The sequence below is a fragment of the Rhopalosiphum padi genome, chromosome 3 (genome assembly GCF_020882245.1).
Source record: "Rhopalosiphum padi isolate XX-2018 chromosome 3, ASM2088224v1, whole genome shotgun sequence".
Lineage (NCBI taxonomy): Eukaryota > Metazoa > Arthropoda > Insecta > Hemiptera > Aphididae > Rhopalosiphum > Rhopalosiphum padi.
The window spans coordinates 46,388,568-46,408,169 of NC_083599.1; the positions used below are offsets into that span (position 1 = coordinate 46,388,568).

At 27.4% G+C, this 19,602-nt stretch overlaps 1 protein-coding gene across 1 annotated transcript; it reads left to right on the forward strand.

Annotated features, from left to right (window-relative positions):
* Positions 1-2,152: 2,152 nt before the first annotated feature.
* LOC132925135 (52 kDa repressor of the inhibitor of the protein kinase-like) lies at positions 2,153-4,561 on the forward strand. The gene is made up of 2 exons (XM_060989556.1): positions 2,153-2,463; positions 2,572-4,561. Exons 1-2 carry the CDS (start codon positions 2,153-2,155, stop codon positions 4,559-4,561), a joined length of 2,301 nt encoding a protein of 766 aa, XP_060845539.1.
* Positions 4,562-19,602: the final 15,041 nt, after the last annotated feature.

Genomic DNA, 19,602 nt, shown 5'->3' on the forward strand with positions numbered 1-19,602 from the left:
TGAAGAATTCTTTTTGAAGACCTGAAATATAGAGTTTATGTAAATTGTTGGAGCATACTATTTGCCTCCCAAAATATACCTATCAATTGCCTCCCATCCTTATCATAAGTAAAATGGTTAATCTACACTATATTTGCCTCTGATGATCAGGTAGTTAAAAATTATATACGATTTTCCTCACAATAATTTAAACACTGGTTGCCTCCCGTATAGACGTAGGTAGTGGTTCATAAATTATTATAGTCATTTATTGTAGTAACATAATATAAAGATATTTAGAATAAATAAATAATTGTTCTATTATTAATTAAAAAAAATCTTAGATAATAGGTACACAATACTATAATTAATCAATAAAAAAGATATTTTATAGTTTATTCTGTTATAACTTATAATATAAGATAAAACAGATAAGTCATACACTCATACTTATATGTAATAATTATAAATTGTTTTATATTAAATCATTTTAAGTCATAACTCATTAAGTCTGTAGTTACAAATATATAGAACAATTAAAACATTGCATATAATTAATATAAAATAATAAGTAGGTAAGCTAATACAAAACATGTGGTAGTTCATAAAAAAAATATAGGTAATATATATTAAATTATCTGTAAAATATTTGTATAAAAAATTTTTTGTTATAACATTGTTAGATTTATATTCATTAGCCAATATTTATAGGTACTCAAAATTTGATATATTTTTTTCATTCAACTTTTTTATTTGAGTATCAATGAAAATGATTTTGTTTCTAATTTGTAATTTGTACTGTGGTTTAGGCTTACTTTAACTTTGTCTTAATATTACTGTGTCGATCTAAATTAATTTTAAGACTTCGATAAATTTTAATATACCTATTAGGATTATTAGATTCAAAATAGCTATTAAATTTGTTATGAAAAGATTTACATGCATTGGTTGTGCGCTGAATGCTTGAACTTTTTGCAGCCCATAAACCATGAGGAACAATTAAATCCTCTGATATATATGTATCCATGGCCGTATTCAGGGGGGGGGTTTCAGGGTTCAAACCCCCCCCCCCCCGAAATGTCATCAAAAATATTTTTATTGACTTTCCTCGATAATCCTAAACATCGCGTAAATTAAAAAAAATATATTTTCATCTATATATATATTTTTAATTTTAAAACCAAAAATAGAATGTAATTATAATAAATATGTGACGTTATCGTATCGCCAACTGAGGTTTATAAACACAACAATGAATGAATGTTTCGTGACAAGTGTAATTTCGTTATTTTTAGTATTCTTTTATTTCGTTTGTGTAACTTATCAGAAGACGTTCGTTGATAATTTTTAATTCTAACTGGTAGACGGGCGTATTATTTCTTCATTTGGATTCCTGACATCACTGTACACGGCGAAAATCAGTAAGTGTTTCTACTACTATTATACTATTTTCTACTATTGGAAACCGACTATTTTTATTTTGTTTTTGGCGTTTTTGCGTACGAAACAAGCACCGTGTTTAATGTGGTTATTATAATATTAATATCAATAATAATAATTATTACTATTATTTGTTTTTTGTTATTATTATACAGTACTATGTTTAGTATATTATTACGTTGAGGACGAGCATCGTCTTTAGAACGTGATATACAAAAATTTGCTTTAGAACATCGATATATTGTCGAAATGACCGTCTGTATTTGTTCAATAATCGTACGGCGTTAAACGCGATGTTCGTCCCCGACGTAATCACATGCTATAAATAGTGTACTATGATCTTAATATTAAAACAGAGACCTTATCTAAAATTGCATTTGTCTCCAATGTGTTTTAATGATAAAAATGTTATTTTATTAGAATAAACCAGTTTTTATGGGCCATAGATTTAACTATGTTAGTATAATATTATAAATATAATATAAGTAGATAAAATGGAACATTTTTGGATTTGATGATAAACATGTTTTTCAATCAATTATTTTTAAGTATATTTTTTTAGTACACATTTTTTTTAGTTTATTTTTGGATCTAAAAATCTCATATTTAATCCTATCTAAACTGTTTTTTTAATAATTGATAACTTAAAAATAAAATTTTAAATCCTTTTTTTTAATAGTTGATGTAAAATATTTTTTTTTAGTATTTATTAACTGAGAATTTATGTATGAAAATGAAACGAGTTCAAAAACAGTTGAGTATTTCAGCATTTACCCAAATAAAAAGAAATAAAACAGACAATCCTACTTCTGAAAATGTATCAATTGACCAAGCTAACTTATCAGAACTACCTTCAATTAGTAACAATGATACTGATAATCACAACATTGCTTTGACTCCTAATTCTAATAATAGTATGTCTAATGATTCTGATAAGACTCTCACAGCTGGGGAAAATGATATTGGTAATTATGTGCATAATTTAGAAATTGATGATTTAAAAAAAGAAGAACTTTTAAAAACTCCATGGGTACCGCATTCGACGTATATTTTCCCTGTTAAAACCAAAAGAAATTTACGATTTCAATTATCTTGGATAAAACGATTTCCATGGCTAAGTTATTCACAAATTTTCGAATGAGCATTTTGTAGACCATGCGTTTTGTTCGCTCGAGAAAAAGGAGGTAAAGGTGGCCATCAACAATTAGGCGCACTTGTTTCTAAAGAGTATGCTAAATGGAAAAATGCTCTGCAAGATTTTCAATTACATGCTAGTACGTCATATCACAAATTGTGTGTTGAAAAATCTGATAGTTTTTTAAAAGTGAATAAAGGAAGATCTAAAAACATAACTGAACAACTCAGTATTGAACGTTCTAGACAAATAGAACAAAATAGAAACATTTTACTTTCTGTTATAAAAACAATAATTCTTTGTAGTATGCAAGAAATTGCTCTCCGAGGTTCAAACGATTTTGGAAATGTAATGAACATAAATTCTTTTAACGACGGAAATTTCAGAGCACTTTTACGCTTTCGCGTTGATTCTGGTGACACTATTTTAGAAGAACATTTGAAAAATGGTCCAAAAAATTCATTGTATACTAGTCCTAGAATTCAAAATGAGATTATTTCGATTTGTGGTGATATAATTAAGTCAAAAATAATCCAAAGAGTTAATGCTGCCGAGTGCTTTTCTGTGTTAGCAGACGAAACTACAGACATTGGAAGAATTGAGCAAATGTCTGTATGTTTGCGTTATTATGATCAAGGCGATAAAAAAATACGTGAAGACTTTTTAGAATTTACACCTGCTGTCGATCTTACTGGAAAAGGACTAGCAACTTTAATAAAAAGTAGTTTGCAAAATAACGGCATTAACTGCCAGTTTCTAGTTGATCAAGGCTACGACGGTGCCTCTGCAATGAGTGGTTATTTACATGGTGCTCAAGAATACATAAAAAAAGACTTCCCCATGGCTCTTTATGTACACTGCAGTGCTCATTCACTCAATCTTGCGTTGGCAAACGCCAGCTCATTGCCCACAATAAGGAACTGTATAAGCACCATTCAAACTGTCGGAACATTTTTTCGCTCTTCTGCTCAACGTAGTGAAGTATTGAGAATATCTATCATCGAAACTCTTCCACAGGCAAGACATAGCACGTTAGTGGCATTATGTGAAACACGCTGGGTTTACAAGCATGAAAGTGTCTTGCGGTTCAAAGAACTATATCCAGCTATTATTGTTGCATTAGAAAAATTAGAATCTTCAATAAATAAAGAAACAGCTCAAAAGTCTTGTCAGTTATTAAGTTCAATTAAAGACGCTAAATTTGTTATACCTCTCATAATAATTGAAAATATTTTTTCCTATACGTTAACATTGTGTAAACAATTACAGACAATAAATGCTGATTTGGTTGAAGCATGTAATCATGTAGATGATGTGTTAGCAATTTTGGACGAAATGAGAGAAAATAACAATAAACATTTTTCAGACATGTTTTCCGTTGCTGCATTAATGATGAATAAAAATAAAAAAGAAATAGATTTTCCTCGTTTTGCTAATAGACAAACACAGCGTAATAATGTACCCGCTAATAGCTCTGAAGAATATTACAAACTTAACATTTTTTTGCCATTTCTTGACCATATAACAATACAGCTTTCTGATAGATTTCAGAAACACAAATTTTTAATAAAATCATTACAAAAAATTATTCCGAGTAAATGTATACATTCCACTAGTGAAGAAATGAATGACTGTGTACAGTTTTATTCCCAGATATTGACAGAACCTACTGTTTTCAAAGCTGAATTTTCAATATGGAAATCAAAGTGGCTTAAAGAAGAGTCACGCCCTAATACAGCAATTGAAGGGCTTGACAATTGTAACATACTTTTGTTTCCAAACATATGGAAACTCTTACAAGTCTTAGCAACTATACCTATGTCAACGGCGACACCAGAAAGAACATTTTCTTCTTTAAAAAGATTGAAAACGTATCTTAGGAATTCGACTGGTGAAACTCGTCTCAACGGATTAGCATTAATGTCAATACACAGAGAAATAAATGTTGATCCAGAAGAGGTACTAAGTCGGTTTGCAAAACAGTCGAGGAGAATGATGTTACTCTAAAAATTTTGGTTTGTTATAAATTTAATAAAAAAAAATGTTGTTAAAATATACAATATAAATAAAAATAAAAACTTATGTATTTGGAATAATGAAGTTAATTTATTCTTGTATTATTGGTACCTTAAACAATGATAGGTGGTTATATTAAATTAAAATTCTTAAAAATGATGTTATAGTTTTATATTATAATGAAACCCCCCCCCCCCCCCCAAAAAAAATTAATCCTGGATACGGCCATGTATGTATCTACCAAATAATCTGCATATTATGTTATTTTATAAAGGCTGTATGGCTGCAAGTTCCACTGAATTCATATCTCCGGCTTGTAAAAATAAAATCGTACAACGATAACACGAGACACGAGTGTTGGAAATCAACTAAAGATAATAAACTCAATAGCTTATAGTTATATCAGTCTGGCTCAAGTCGGGTTTTTATTATATCTTATCACTTATCAGTTATCATTACACAAAATAGTATAATATTATCTTAATGAAAGTCGTATAGACTATACGTCTATAGGTATGAATCACTGTAATGCACAAAAGTCGTATAGACTATACGTCTATAGGTATGAATCACTGTAATGCACAAAAGTCATAAATTACGACTTCCAAATATCTAACTTATTTTGATAAATGAAGTTTGAAAATGTTTGGAACCACTTATACATTTATAACCTGCTCGTTGGGAGGCAATCAGTACTATATTTTTTTCGATTACGATAAAATTTAGGGAACGTTGGGAGGCAACTGGTATAATTGGTATATAGTCGGGAGGCAATTCGTATTAAAATTATTGACCTTTTTGACTTCGGGAGGCAACTAGTGTGTCCTCTAAATTGTTGTCTTTGGATAACAAATTTTGGCATAACAAAATAAAGTAGGTAAGTACATTAAATGTATCACATCAAATGCAACTTGTTTACAGAGTGCCGGGTGCTGGGTTTCTACCCCTACTTGGGATTTATGCCAAGTACGTGGGGTTTTTTGCAAGTAATTGGGGTTTATGCTAAGTACCTGAAGTTTATGCCAAAACTATAAAACTATAAAACTATAAAACTATAAATCTATTTATTATAATATTAAAAATTATAGTATTCTGTATGATATTCAATTTTCAATTCTATAAAGTAATATTTTTAAATATTATACCTGTAAGTTCTTTTACAATTTTCAATTTTGATTCTGTTATACGTAATTATAAAATAAGTTATTAATTGAGCTAATTGGAACTATAATATTTATTAAGCTTTTATCATGATTTTAAATTAGTGTTAAGTTTTATTTATTTATATTATAAATTTCGATTTTATTTTGTTATTACTGTTTTCTTTTATATTTTCAGGCCCTAAAAAATTATATAACAATACATTTAGTTATAGATTTTGTCAAAGTATAATTTAGTTGGTCTTAAGATTCAAAGTACAGTCTTATAAAACTTATTAAGAGCCACGAGGATTTTATACCTGCACATGTTGTCTATGTCTTACTAACGTACATTATAGGAAATTTGCATTCAGCAGAAACATTTTGTGATGTTAGCTTTAATATAAATAAAGTAAATTTACGTATCATCAAATGTAAAGGTAAGAATATTATCTAGGAAATTTTATATTATGCTTTTCTTAATATTATCATTTTTAAGTGAGTTAAAGGTATGTAATATCTTACAACTTTAAAATGTTCATAACTTACATTGAAATGATAATATTAATTAAGTCCTAGATATGACATTTCCTAGATGATATTCTTACCTTTACATTTGATGATAAGAAAATTTACTCTAATATTAAAGCTAACATCACAATATAAATTCTGTTGAACGAAAATTGTCCCTATTGTATATTTGTATGTAATAAGACAGTGACACATACCGCTTCTGCTAGATCATCAACCGATATCTAATCGATATTTATTACCAATAAATAAACTTAATTCCAGAACAATCAAAGACTAATCGCTAATAGTAATAATAATAATAATAATAATAATGATAATTTGTATACACTTTGAAAGTGGTATAAGTTTAAAGTTGAGTCCTGGGTATAAAAATAAGCACTCACGAATTACCTCCCATCTGACCCTCGAATTACCTACCATGAATTTTTTTTAAAAAGATTACTCGAGTTAGCTCATATTTTAAGTAGTAGTTTTTAAATTGTAGTTTCTATTGTGAGCGCGGCTCCTTTGATAATAACCGACGACGCCCTTGGGATCTGCGACGCACAGGTTGAAAACCACTGATATAGAAGAAATCAAAAACTTATACGAAAACAATTATATAGATTTATTTAGTGTTTTTCATATTTAATTATTTATTTTCTACAATATCTGAGCTATATTAATGGTATTTAAGTGAAACATATAAAATATTAATGTATCAATTAAAGTTACATATTATTATATTTAATGATAATATACTTACGATAATTATACGATTTAATGATATTAGTGTATGCATTGTCATCTGAAATAAACATAATATTCTTATTATATAGTATTTTACAGTTAGTCAATTGATTTTCTCTTGTAACAATAGTTTATTTGGACTAAATAAAGAATTTTTATCATAAATAATAATTATAAACTAGATCCTAAATATTACACTCACTATAAAATTCTTTTGATTTTATTGATACTAAAAATTTTAAATTTTACAATAATTATGTTTTCCAAAAGTTAAATTACGCACTATACTTATGGTATTTATGGTATTTAATAGCAATTTCAATAATAAAAAGGTCTGTATTAGGTAGTTAGTTTTATTGTAAATTGTATTTATAAAATATTTAAAGTAACATCGATTAGCTTACCTTCACACTCTAAACGTATAAAAGAATTTTTAATTAAATCAAAATACTCTAATGAATTATATAGTATCTACTAATCTAGTTCAATGTATGACTTTAAGTTTAACTTAGCTGCTTTGGATAATGTTGATTATTATATAATTTTGTATTCATAAACTTTTAATTTAATATTATTTTATTGTTTACCGAATAACATTAAATTAAATATAAATATGATTAAAATATTTATTATAAATTAGGAAGGTATATAAAAGATAAAATATTATTAGCATATTATACTATTATTAACTTACTTTCAACACCTGTGAATTTTTAAGCTTAATTAATTAAATAATGTTACGAATCACAAACTATTACAATACTACAGTAATTTCATAATGGATAATTTACAGGATAAATGTTATGATGTTGTTTGATTTATAAAATGTTGAACAAAAATATATTTATATTAAAAATGCTAAATGTGTAATAAGAATATAGTCGTGTAAGCGTAACTCATGTTCGTAGTATAATAAACATAAACCTAAGTCTTATGTATATTGGTTTTTCATAAGAAATACAGATTTTTAAAATTAATAATTTGTACAACAATAAAAAGGCACAATACTAAATGATATTCTATTTTGTAATATATAAAAATCTATGAATTTATTTATGAGGCCGTACTATTTCATTCAATAATTGTATATTATTAAATGTAAGTAATATACTAATATGTGATAAAAATAATATATTTTGTAATACCTAATAGGTAATACATATATTTTAATAATTAGTATCTAACGCAACAGTAGTGGCACGAACCTAGGTTAAATAAAAATTGTAGCCACTAAGGTATGAAAAGAAACCGAGTTGATCCATTAAAAAACCGTGCTAATTTGTGTTAATCCATCGGCCATCTCTACAGGGCAAGCGACTGAGCAAATAAAGTCATATAAGGTATCGATCGATCAGAAATATTGTGCAGACGAGAACAGAAGAATTCGCAAGTTGATTGGTTAGATGCCTTAAACATTATAACCTTATAACCAAAAATGTTTAAGTACTTTTAAGACCAATTTTTGATACACAACAAATATCGTAAAATATAATGCTTCCGCTCTGCAGCTTAACAATCAACCTACTCACATTGCTGCGGCGACAAAGGCCCGTTTACCGTATCGCCATTATAATAATAATATTATTAATTTATTACTACCTATAATAAATAATAAAATATAAAATTGATTAAAGTTAAGTTAGAAAAAAATTCCTGTAGTGACATTACTTTTAGTAGGTAATGATTAAACCTTTAAAATATGTGATATAATATGGAAAATATGTAAAATGCCATTTTTATTATTACAAATAGATATAACTATAACGGGGGTTTCCGTTATCCGCCAAAATGACCCTCGCCCGTATTCACCACGGCCGATTAATTAATTATTTAAGATATTTTTTTAATCTAATTTGTTAAATAGTAATAATTATGCATCTCATTTTGTTTTTTAGATGTTGATCATAATCAGCTATTATCTGTATCCCATCTTACTGTTAATTACTTTATGTACCTAAACATTTTTGCAACCGAGTAATGACATTTTGGGATGTACCTATAGGTACGCATGATAAATCTAAAATTGTTGTTTATTAGCCTAATACGTCCACATTTATTTGATATCACTTCAATTTTCAATAATCTCTGATAATATAGAAATTTTTTTTTAATTTTTTGTTTACGTTGTCACAGACCGTGGTTTAAACTTTAAATTGAAAGGTTCAGACTGATAAAAAAAAACAATAGGTAACTCGTAAATTATCCACGGATAACGTAGCAATGAAATTAATAACTTAGTAGTAATCATAATAACTCTCTATCTCCATCACAAAGCTGTATAAGCTTACTAGAGATAGTTTGATCAATTCTGTAACTAATCATATCATAATATCTAATGTGTAATAATTTATGTATGATTTTTCAATACAAAAAGATAAATAAATAACGCATGATATACACCATACCATATGGTTCTCAAAAAGAATCTTAAATATATTATTTTTTTGACGGAAAACCGTTAGGTCCCCTATGACGACAAATAAGATTAATTATAAACTTAAACACTTTACATAGTCGACATATTGGGGAATTTGCTGTTTGCGTTCCGAAATATGGTATCACCTGAGTGCGTTCAAAGAAATTATTGCGTTCCAGTTCTTTTAGAGAGGTATCCAATTATTAACGAAGTTAAAATGAAAAGCGATTACCCCACCGAAGTAAGTGCTTCACTTCACGCTTCACAACATAGCTGAAAAAATTAAAACAATTAAGCATCTATAAATTTATAGTTTTTTAGTTATTGTAGTTTTAGATTTGAATGGACCAATTGCGCAAAAAACCAAGTTTGAACATAAACATTATAAACACTAAAATACTTGAAAATTAAAAATGTATTTATTGATCAATTGATATTACTGGTTTTAGTGACTGGTTATAATATATATTATAACAGTATTTGGAATTTTATAAAACGTCATTACTATTACGCAAGTGCCAAGTAAAGTAGCTCGTGTAATTTGAAAAATAATTTATTTATTTATTTATTTATATTATGTCCAAATAATTTGTTGATATAACTGAGGACGCACTCGGGATATCCGTATTGTTTACCTACTTGGCAGGACGTGTATGTATATTTAAATAAATACAAATAAGTAACCGCCATAAGTTTTGTAAATTTATTATATTTAGGTACAATTTATAAACAATACGTTGAATAAGTGTTTATAACTTACAATTGATCTTATTTGTCGTCATAGGTATTTGTAATATTAAAAATAGCATTTTAATTAGTTTCCATATAATACCACGTCATTTAAAGGTTTAATCATTACCTACTAAATATAGCTAATGTCACTATTGGAATTTTTTTTAACTTACCTTTTTTTACACGGAGTTATAACGAATTGTTTTTGATGTGATATAATAATTAATAATAACTTACCAATCCAGTCTGTAAATTTATAAACATAAATATTTGATAAATATAATTACTTAAAATTATGTATTTGATAATAATTAAAATATATGATTTCAATACTGAATGTACGGTTAATCAATTACTAATGTGATTTTACGTAGATCGATGATTTTAATTACAATTTACACTGAATAAATATGCATTTATATTCAACTTCGAGGGTGTTTTCTAGTAGCAAATTGGGTGGTTCAAACGAAATTATTAGATATTTGCATTTGTTTTTTAAATATTTTTATCGCTTAGTATTTTCTTAATTCGATTTAATTTTCAATATATTCTATTGTAAAAAAAATATTTTTTTAAAATAATTTATTCAATGGTTGTTAGAGCAAGTTCAATCCAAGTGCAATTCGACCATTTCTTTGTATGTAATAAGTGCAACTCGACTATCCCGGACGGTGCTAATATTTTCCCCTCTCCCGTTGGATGTGATTTCGGCTCGCAACAATGGTAATATAAACGTTGAAGTAAAAGGTTAAACTACTAAAAATACATTCATTGATTGCATATCTATCATAGTTATCTATGTATTAACTATTAGGAAACTGATGTAGTAATGACCGAATAAATAAAAATGAATGAATATATAATTGTGTGTTCTTACCTTTGCGAAATAGAACTTCATGAATCCAATAAAATGATTAATGTAAATAAATTAATACAAGTTTTATAAATTTCGAATAATAGTTAAATTGGATTACAAACATATATTATTTTTTATTTATTAAAGTTGTATACGATTTTACAGTTGAAAAATACTATAATTTACCTCAAAGAGCTACAATACCGTGGTCAGTTTCTGTGCACGATATTGGCAATCGGTGTGACTAACAGTCGCATAGCATGTATTTTGTTAAAACATTGTTTCAGGCAATCAAATTTTGGTTAAAAGATATTTGTGACTGTAGTTAGAAAAAATGGGGCCAAAATCTATTGCCACCATACGTATAACTCTTATTAGAGACAGTTTATATAATTTTTTATGAAATATACTATGAACATTGAACAGTGTACTCCCCATATACATTGTTGATATTGATATTTATTTTAGGTAGTCATCAATCACCAATAATTAACATAAATTCTTGAAAATAATTAATGATATATTACAGCAGTTTAAAATATAATAATAATAATAATAATACCAGCAATTCCACACCATTTAAATCTTTCCATAATCTTTAAATCTATAAATTTAAATAATTGATTTTGTAAGTATAGTTATATTATGATTTGTAACAAATATTATTCATAAAAATATATTATTTTCTAAAAAAAAAATTAATAATGAATAAATCATTGAATTAAAAAAAAATAAAATAAAAATATTTAGATAGTTTTTTAAACTTTTTTTCGTTTATTTTTAGTTTGTACAATCTGTATAAAAAATTTTTCGATAAGTACAATAGATGGATAATTAAATATTTAAAAGGCTTGACTGACTTGATTGAACAAACTATTCAATAATAGTACTTTGTGGCAAGGGTGGGAGTGGTTAGTCTAGTAAGTCGGGATAACAGCTACGCTTTAGACGTCAGCCAGGGTAACCTGGGATTATTCGGGAAGAGAGATTTTGGATAAGAGGGTTTTGGTGATTTGCTAATTTAAGGTGGAAGCGTTTGTATAGGGTTTTAGCAACATTTTTTACTGTCGGAATGAGGAGGTTCCTGTAGAGAGTATCATTCGAGACATAGAAGGGAGCTTTAGTTATCAGCCGGAGGCATTTGTATTAAAATGTTTGGGTTTTTTTATATTGGTGTCTTTGGCTAACTCCCAGAATTGAATTCCATAGGACCAGATATGTATGAGGAGTAGTTTGTATATAAGGATTTAGTTATGCAAAGTGACATGTTTGGAGGACAGGAGCGGGCGAAGCTATATTTGGTGATTGTTGAGGACTAGTCGTTTATTGCATATGTGGGTAGCCCATGTGAGACGTCGATCGAGGTAACGATCATTTTTGGTAGTTGGGAAAGGTTGGTTGTTGAGTATGATAGGGCGGCAGGTTATGGGTCTTAGTGTAAATGTGCAGTGGATGGATTTGGATTCGTTGAGTTTGAATCCCCATTCTTTGTACCAAGACGAGAGCATGTCAAGGTGGGTTTGGATTCTATTGGATGCCACAAGACTGAAGACCTAGAATGGCTTTATCATAAGTGAAGTCACCTGTGGTGGTGAAGTTAATGGTGGGTTGTTCCGAGGTACAGATTGAACAAGAGAGGTGCCGCTACAGCTCCTTGTGGTAATCCACCTCTAATTAATGATATGTCAGATACGGTAGATCCATATCGTACAGAAAAGGGTCTGTCTTCTAAATACTTAAACTTGTACTAAATTGTAGATTAAGTAGATGCTGGGGGGAAATATTGACTTAGTTTTTCAAATACTATGCAAAAGAAAGGCAGGAGACTAATAATTCTATACGAACTGGGAGAGTCAGGAGGCTTCACAGGTTTGGGTATCATAATTATGATTAAAAATTTCCAAAGCAGAAGGAAGTATGAGAGTCTGAGCATAGCGTTTTATATGCGTGTGAATGATAAAATAGCTTTTTTAGGAAGTTGAGAGGCGACTTCTGATGTAAATCTCACTTTTATGAGATTTGCGAATTAGATACTCAATTTCGCTGGGTCTAATGTGGTTTGGTGGAAAGGTAAGAGGTAGAGGCCTAGATAAGAATTGATTTATACTTTATTTCATCTGTTTTGTTGTGTGGTATGATTTCATTATGTGGTTGGAATTTTGAATGTAATGATGGCGGAAAACGTTCGCTTTTTCTAAGTCGCTGATAATCTATGTACCGTCGGCCTCTGTCAGAGGAGTTATTGGACATTGTGAGCGGAAAATTTTCTTAGTGTTTGGCCAAAGAGAGTTGTCGGTAGTGGATAGGGATGCAAGATGTTTTGTTAAATTATCGGATTTTATTTTAGCCAAGATTCTTTTGAGTTTATTGGTTAGGTGGTTAAATAGTCGTTTGTCAGTGGGATATTAAGTTATTTGCCACGCAGCACGGGCTTTCCTTTTCTCCGAAATTAGGGTTCTGAGTTTTTTAACTTAACAAAATAAAAAATAAAAATAAATTTAAAAATATTTAAATTAATGTCATTATTATTGTATAATTATTTCAAGTTCAAATTTAATAATATTGGATCTACAATCGTAAAATAACGATGTTTTTACAAAAGATTTTTCTTTGTTTTTTATTTTAATTTAAAAATTCTTAATTGTAGAGATTTTAAACTTTTTATTACTATATTATTTTCTATAAACAAACATATTTTTGAAATATTTAGATATTTAGACTATTTAGATTAATATATTGAGGTATTTTCATGCGGGTACCTTGAATGTATTCATATCATTCTACCTTACCTACTACCTATACATAATATATTTTCCATAAAGCTGACAAGGTACGCAACGGTTAACGGTATAAAGTCTATTAGTCGTAAGACCGCATAAAACATAATTTTGTATTCTCTTTTACGTCGTCAACATCTGAGATAGTGACATTTGACAACTAGCTACTGTGTACTGTTGTTTATCATCAATAAAAATACATCGTAGGAGGTAGGTATAAATAGTGAAATTCGTATTGTTCTCTGACCGGCTTACCGTGGACTTACCGAGCACCTACCGCCGTAACCGTGTCAAAGCTTAGATATTTGTCATGAAATATTGTATTATATCAGATACTTTGAAGATAACTTTGAAATTTTATCTTTAACCTTAATACAATTACTTACCGATGTGTTTACAAAATTCTTCTGGAGTCATTGGAGTATCTGTAAGGAAACATAAAAAAGGATGGTTTTTTGTTGAGTTACAAACTTACAAATTGAAAACAAAACATGTTATAATTTTACGAACACCTCTAATAATGCAATTATTGGGATGAATACAATGCATTGTTAATGTAAATAATTATAAAAAAACAATTAAAATATTAATACATACCACTGTTATTAACATATTTTACTTTCATTACACTGTAGAATTCATATGGAAAATCTAAAAAGTATAAAATGTGATAAAATATTAATAGAACTGAATAATTAGTTTAATGTATAATTTGTAGTTTGTACTATCAAAATACTAAAATTATTTTTCTAAATTATTTTGTCAAATCGATGCTTATATAATTATATTATAATTATGTTTAATCAGATATTTGTGGGTCAAGAAAGAAGTATAGAATATATAGACATTTTATTCAAAATTTAAAATAAAACCTTACAGTTATTTAGCTTTTGTTTAACTTTGAAGAAATTATATTGAAAACACTCTAAACATCATGAATAAAATGTGTTATAATACAAGCGTAGTATACAATTGTTTGGTGAAAACGTGGTAATTTTGATAACGGATATTTGTTAGGTTTCGTTAGGAAAGGCCACCTTTTGATGGAAACTGGTATCGCTCTTTCTAATTAGGTGATAAATTAAAAATTAGATACAACTCTTAGTTGTACCTATACAATTTGATGCCTGTAGTATAGAAGGGTTCGAAGTTCATTATCTAGGTATTAAAAAAACGGTCTAAAACACTGTGTGTTAATTTGTTTATATTAAGAAGCAATAAAGGCTGTTAATTTATATTTATTTAAGAGCAATAAAATAATGATTATTTTAATTTAATGAGTTTTAATTAAAAAAACCATGTTCGTAGAATCTTGTGAATATTTTTAATGCGTGTAATCTGGGTTTAAAATCAATGTTTTTCATATCACATTAAAATATCATAAATCATAATTCATCATAATATGCTCAAAATTGATAATAAAATTATTCCTAAATTGATTAGTTATAATTTATTATTTTACTTTGTATTTTATCCAACAAATTTGCTTCAGAAGCTTTAGTATCTGATAAGTCTGATTGTTGAATTGGTGAACCTGAAAAAACATTAATATTTGATTCAAAACAAATTAGTTTTGCATAGTGCAACTGTCAAAATGTTGAACCAAATCGAAGTTCATTATCTAGGTATTAAAAAAACGGTCTAAAACACTGTGTGTTAATTTGTTTATATTAAGAAGCAATAAAGGCTGTTAATTTATATTTATTTAAGAGCAATAAAATAATGATTATTTTAATTTAATGAGTTTTAATTAAAAAAACCATGTTCGTAGAATCTTGTGAATATTTTTAATGCGTGTAATCTGGGTTTAAAATCAATGTTTTTCATATCACATTAAAATATCATAAATCATAATTCATCATAATATGCTCAAAATTGACAATAAAATTATTCCTAAATTGATTAGTTATAATTTACTATTTTACTTTGTATTTTATCCAACAAATTTGCTTCAGAAGCTTTAGTATCTGATAAGTCTGATTGTTGAATTGGTGAACCTGAAAAAACATTAATATTTGATTCAAAACAAATTAGTTTTGCATAGTGCAACTGTCAAAATGTTGAACCAATTAAACGTATAAGATCGCCTACTAATATATCACCTCGTACAAAAAAAATAAATTAACTAAAACTTTTATTTCTCTTTATCGCTGCTCCCTAATTGTTCCATCGCGGACGATTATAGTATCATGGACACTGAAAATAACGTCGAAATCAAGGATCCACTTCCATCTTTGCCAATTTACATAACATCTACAGTTAACTACGTTGACATATGTAGGAAGTAGGTGCTTAAGACAAATAAGAAAAATCAAAGTTTTCCGTGCAAATCCACATGAAGAATTCCAAAATAAATTTTCATTTTTCCAACTTTTATCGTGTCATTATAAAGCTGTTTAATGAAAACTGCTCTAATACCACACGCACTAGACACATGAGGATAAACCATACAAACTCGTTATCCTTATCAGTTAAGTTAATTAAATTATCACTCAATCCCTACTGACTTTATCAAAGAACAAATAGAATCAAATCTGGTAAAAAATGTCATTAACATACTAAAAGCACAAACTAAAAAGCTCCTTCCCATTCTTTGTAGGCTTTAATCCCTCATCATATAATATCTTCAAGTAATAGTTCATATTATACGTATGAATACATTTTCCAACACTTATTGGTGTACAAAATCATTCATAATATACATTATAACTTACATTAATTTTATTTTATTATATTTACGTTGTTAGGTACTAGTTTATAAAAAATATCTTTCCTAATCATCCCATTTGTATTCTACTACATTCTTCCGGGAGCTTGGAGATAATATACATTTATAGTCACCACAATCATACGAAAATATAATATATATGTTGGCACATATGTTTATTTGGTATTGGCTATATATGGTGTAGCGTTGGTCAAGATGAAAAATTAAAAATATATAATTGTTAAATTAAAATATAATAAATGTAAAAACTTACTTGATGAGGTTTCTAAATCCCATGAATTTCTTTTGTTTATAAATGTTTTATAAGATTTAAGATCTTCTGTAATAGTTAATTTTTAAATTATAATCATCCGCACACACGGAGTATCGCATTATTCATGAATAGAAATTTTTTTCATAATGTATAAATAAGTATAGACATATAAAACATATAGCATATAAAACTTTTTGTACATTTATAATTTAATGGATTCTGCACTTTACTTGTCTGTAATAACTTTATGTGTGATAATCCGAAATATACTTTCAATAATTATTTAGTAAATAAAATGTAAACATTTTTTTAATTGCGTTTTTTTATATTTAATATTTACTAATAAAGTACATGATTACTTTTAATTAAGAGTTTAATATTTTCATATTCTTTCATTCAAAAAAAAAATTGAAATTATTAATAAGAGACAAAAAAGGGTCATCATGTGCAAAAATTTGTTGAATTTATCATCAAATTATTAGATTATTATCACTAAAAAAACTCACCAAATTGCATAGCAATACAGTAGTTTAAAAATCCATATTCATCTATAAAAATGATAGTATATTATATGTTAATTTATACTTAAGTTGAACATTAATTTGTTTGTCTAAAGCGTAAATTTAATACTAATTTATAAATTTTATTCAACCATTATAAAATTGTTTATATTAGTACTCAATTTTAACTAATAATTCGTAATTTTAATAATAAATAGGTCCATAAACAATTGTTAATATCATAAACTATAATAACTACTCACATGAATATCCAGCAAAATTTAAAACATCTATTGGTTAAATGCCAGCATTATAAAAATAGTATTTATAAACTTAAATATGATTGAAAAAAATTGAGGTATGAAAATTTTAATTATATAAATTAGATAATATTAATCTTCAAATGATTATTGTTTAGATGTGTTTTTAGAGAAAAAAGGTTGTTAAATAGAAGAAGCGAGTTACTAATAGGGAGTTGAATTTTGTTACATAATTAACATTGAAATTATTCTCTTAATATCATAAAGGTATGCCCGGTATATAAAATGCAAAAATAATGATGTTCAGGGTCGGATTGACTCGTTGCAGAGTTATGGAGTAAAACTCGGTGGGACACGATAATGTTGAGCTAGTAGGTACAAGTAATGAAGTGTGACTGAAAGAAAATATGTTAAGAGTTAAAAGTTGAAGAAGTGGAGACTAAATGTATGACTTTCACTGAACATAGTATATGGTTGTAGGTTATTGATATTAAATATAGAATATATGGTATAAGTACCCGATGGGCCGAAAATTACGTAAAGTAAATATTGTATAAAAAAACTTGTAAAATATATTATATACTAATATGATATGACTTACCAATGCATTCTAAAATAATTAAAAATTAAAAAGAAATATAATGTCATTAAAAATACTTATAAATAAAAACTATTCTTATGTATTTTCCTTAGATAATGATACACAATGGAAGAGCTATGGCTAAATATTTGAAGTAATGACTAAGGGAGAATTGTGGCATTTTATTTCATCGATATTTATAGATATAATATTAAATAAAATTTCAATAAATAGCTCAAAAAGATTAGAAAATGACACCACATATTATAGGCAATGATAATATGATTATTATTTGGTAAATTACCATTCATTTATCTGAAATTTAAAAAAGACACTCACGGGATTGTTGAAAATGTATTTATTACAGGAACGGCTAAATGGCCTAAGACTTATGCTAGCTTATAGAAATATCTAATCCCAGCAGAATTTTAGACTAACTAGCAAAATAAAAAGAGAAAACTAGATTTGTTAATTTATTTATTATCTATTTTATTTATACATTTAATGATGCAGCATTTTATATACAAAAGTTTTGACTTTATGGAGTATTGGAGTGGATAATCTTCTATATTGTGTTTAATGTGAATTTTGAGTCAATTTAAATTATATTCATTGTTTCTCATTTGTTCCTATATTTTACTACCAAAGTAAAAAGTTTTGAAAGAGCAGATGATTTTTCAATTTTCCCCTTCTATTTATACATAAAAAATTTACAAATTAAAACTAGAAATGTAATAATGCATTAATATTTAATCTACCTCATTAAGCAGTTTTTGTGGTGAGGTTTTTGATCCCCTGCCCTATTTAGAAATCACGTCTACGCATATTCACACATATTGCGTTTACACATATTCAATATAAACATTTTTTCCAGGTCATATTCTAATATTGATCACATGATATTATATTTTCTGTAATTTTTCAAAACATTGTTTTTGCATATTAAGCAAGATAAATAAGTAGCTCAGTTACATTAATAAACGTGGATTCATTGTTATTAAATAATTAAATACATTAACCCAAGAGCACATGCTTCGCGGTCAAAAATACCGGACTTTTAGAATTTTGTTCATTGCTTAAAAAATGAAAATATTAATCAAACCCAACCTAGGTAACTATTAACTTTTAATGGGCGTAACACGTTCTCGCCAAAAGTGGATCTTTACCTTTTCCACCAAATGAGATCCACCTAACTTAACAAAGGTTTTACCAAAACATTTTGTAGACTACGCTTATATCAAACCTTTAATATAGTAATAAGTTTATTTAACATACTAATGCTGGGTTAAAAAATGATATATCATGATATATTTAGATAGGTACTTTATTGGATAATATATTTTTTTAATTGTAGAATATACTTTTCGTGAGTTTTTTGGATTGATGTAAAATGTATATATACACATAATATAATCAATGTACCTATATGGTATATTGTACATTTATCGTATTTGATTGTATGTTAAACCGTTACCTGTACTTATTACCATTTATGTTTATTTACTAAGATAATATAAAACGGGAAAAT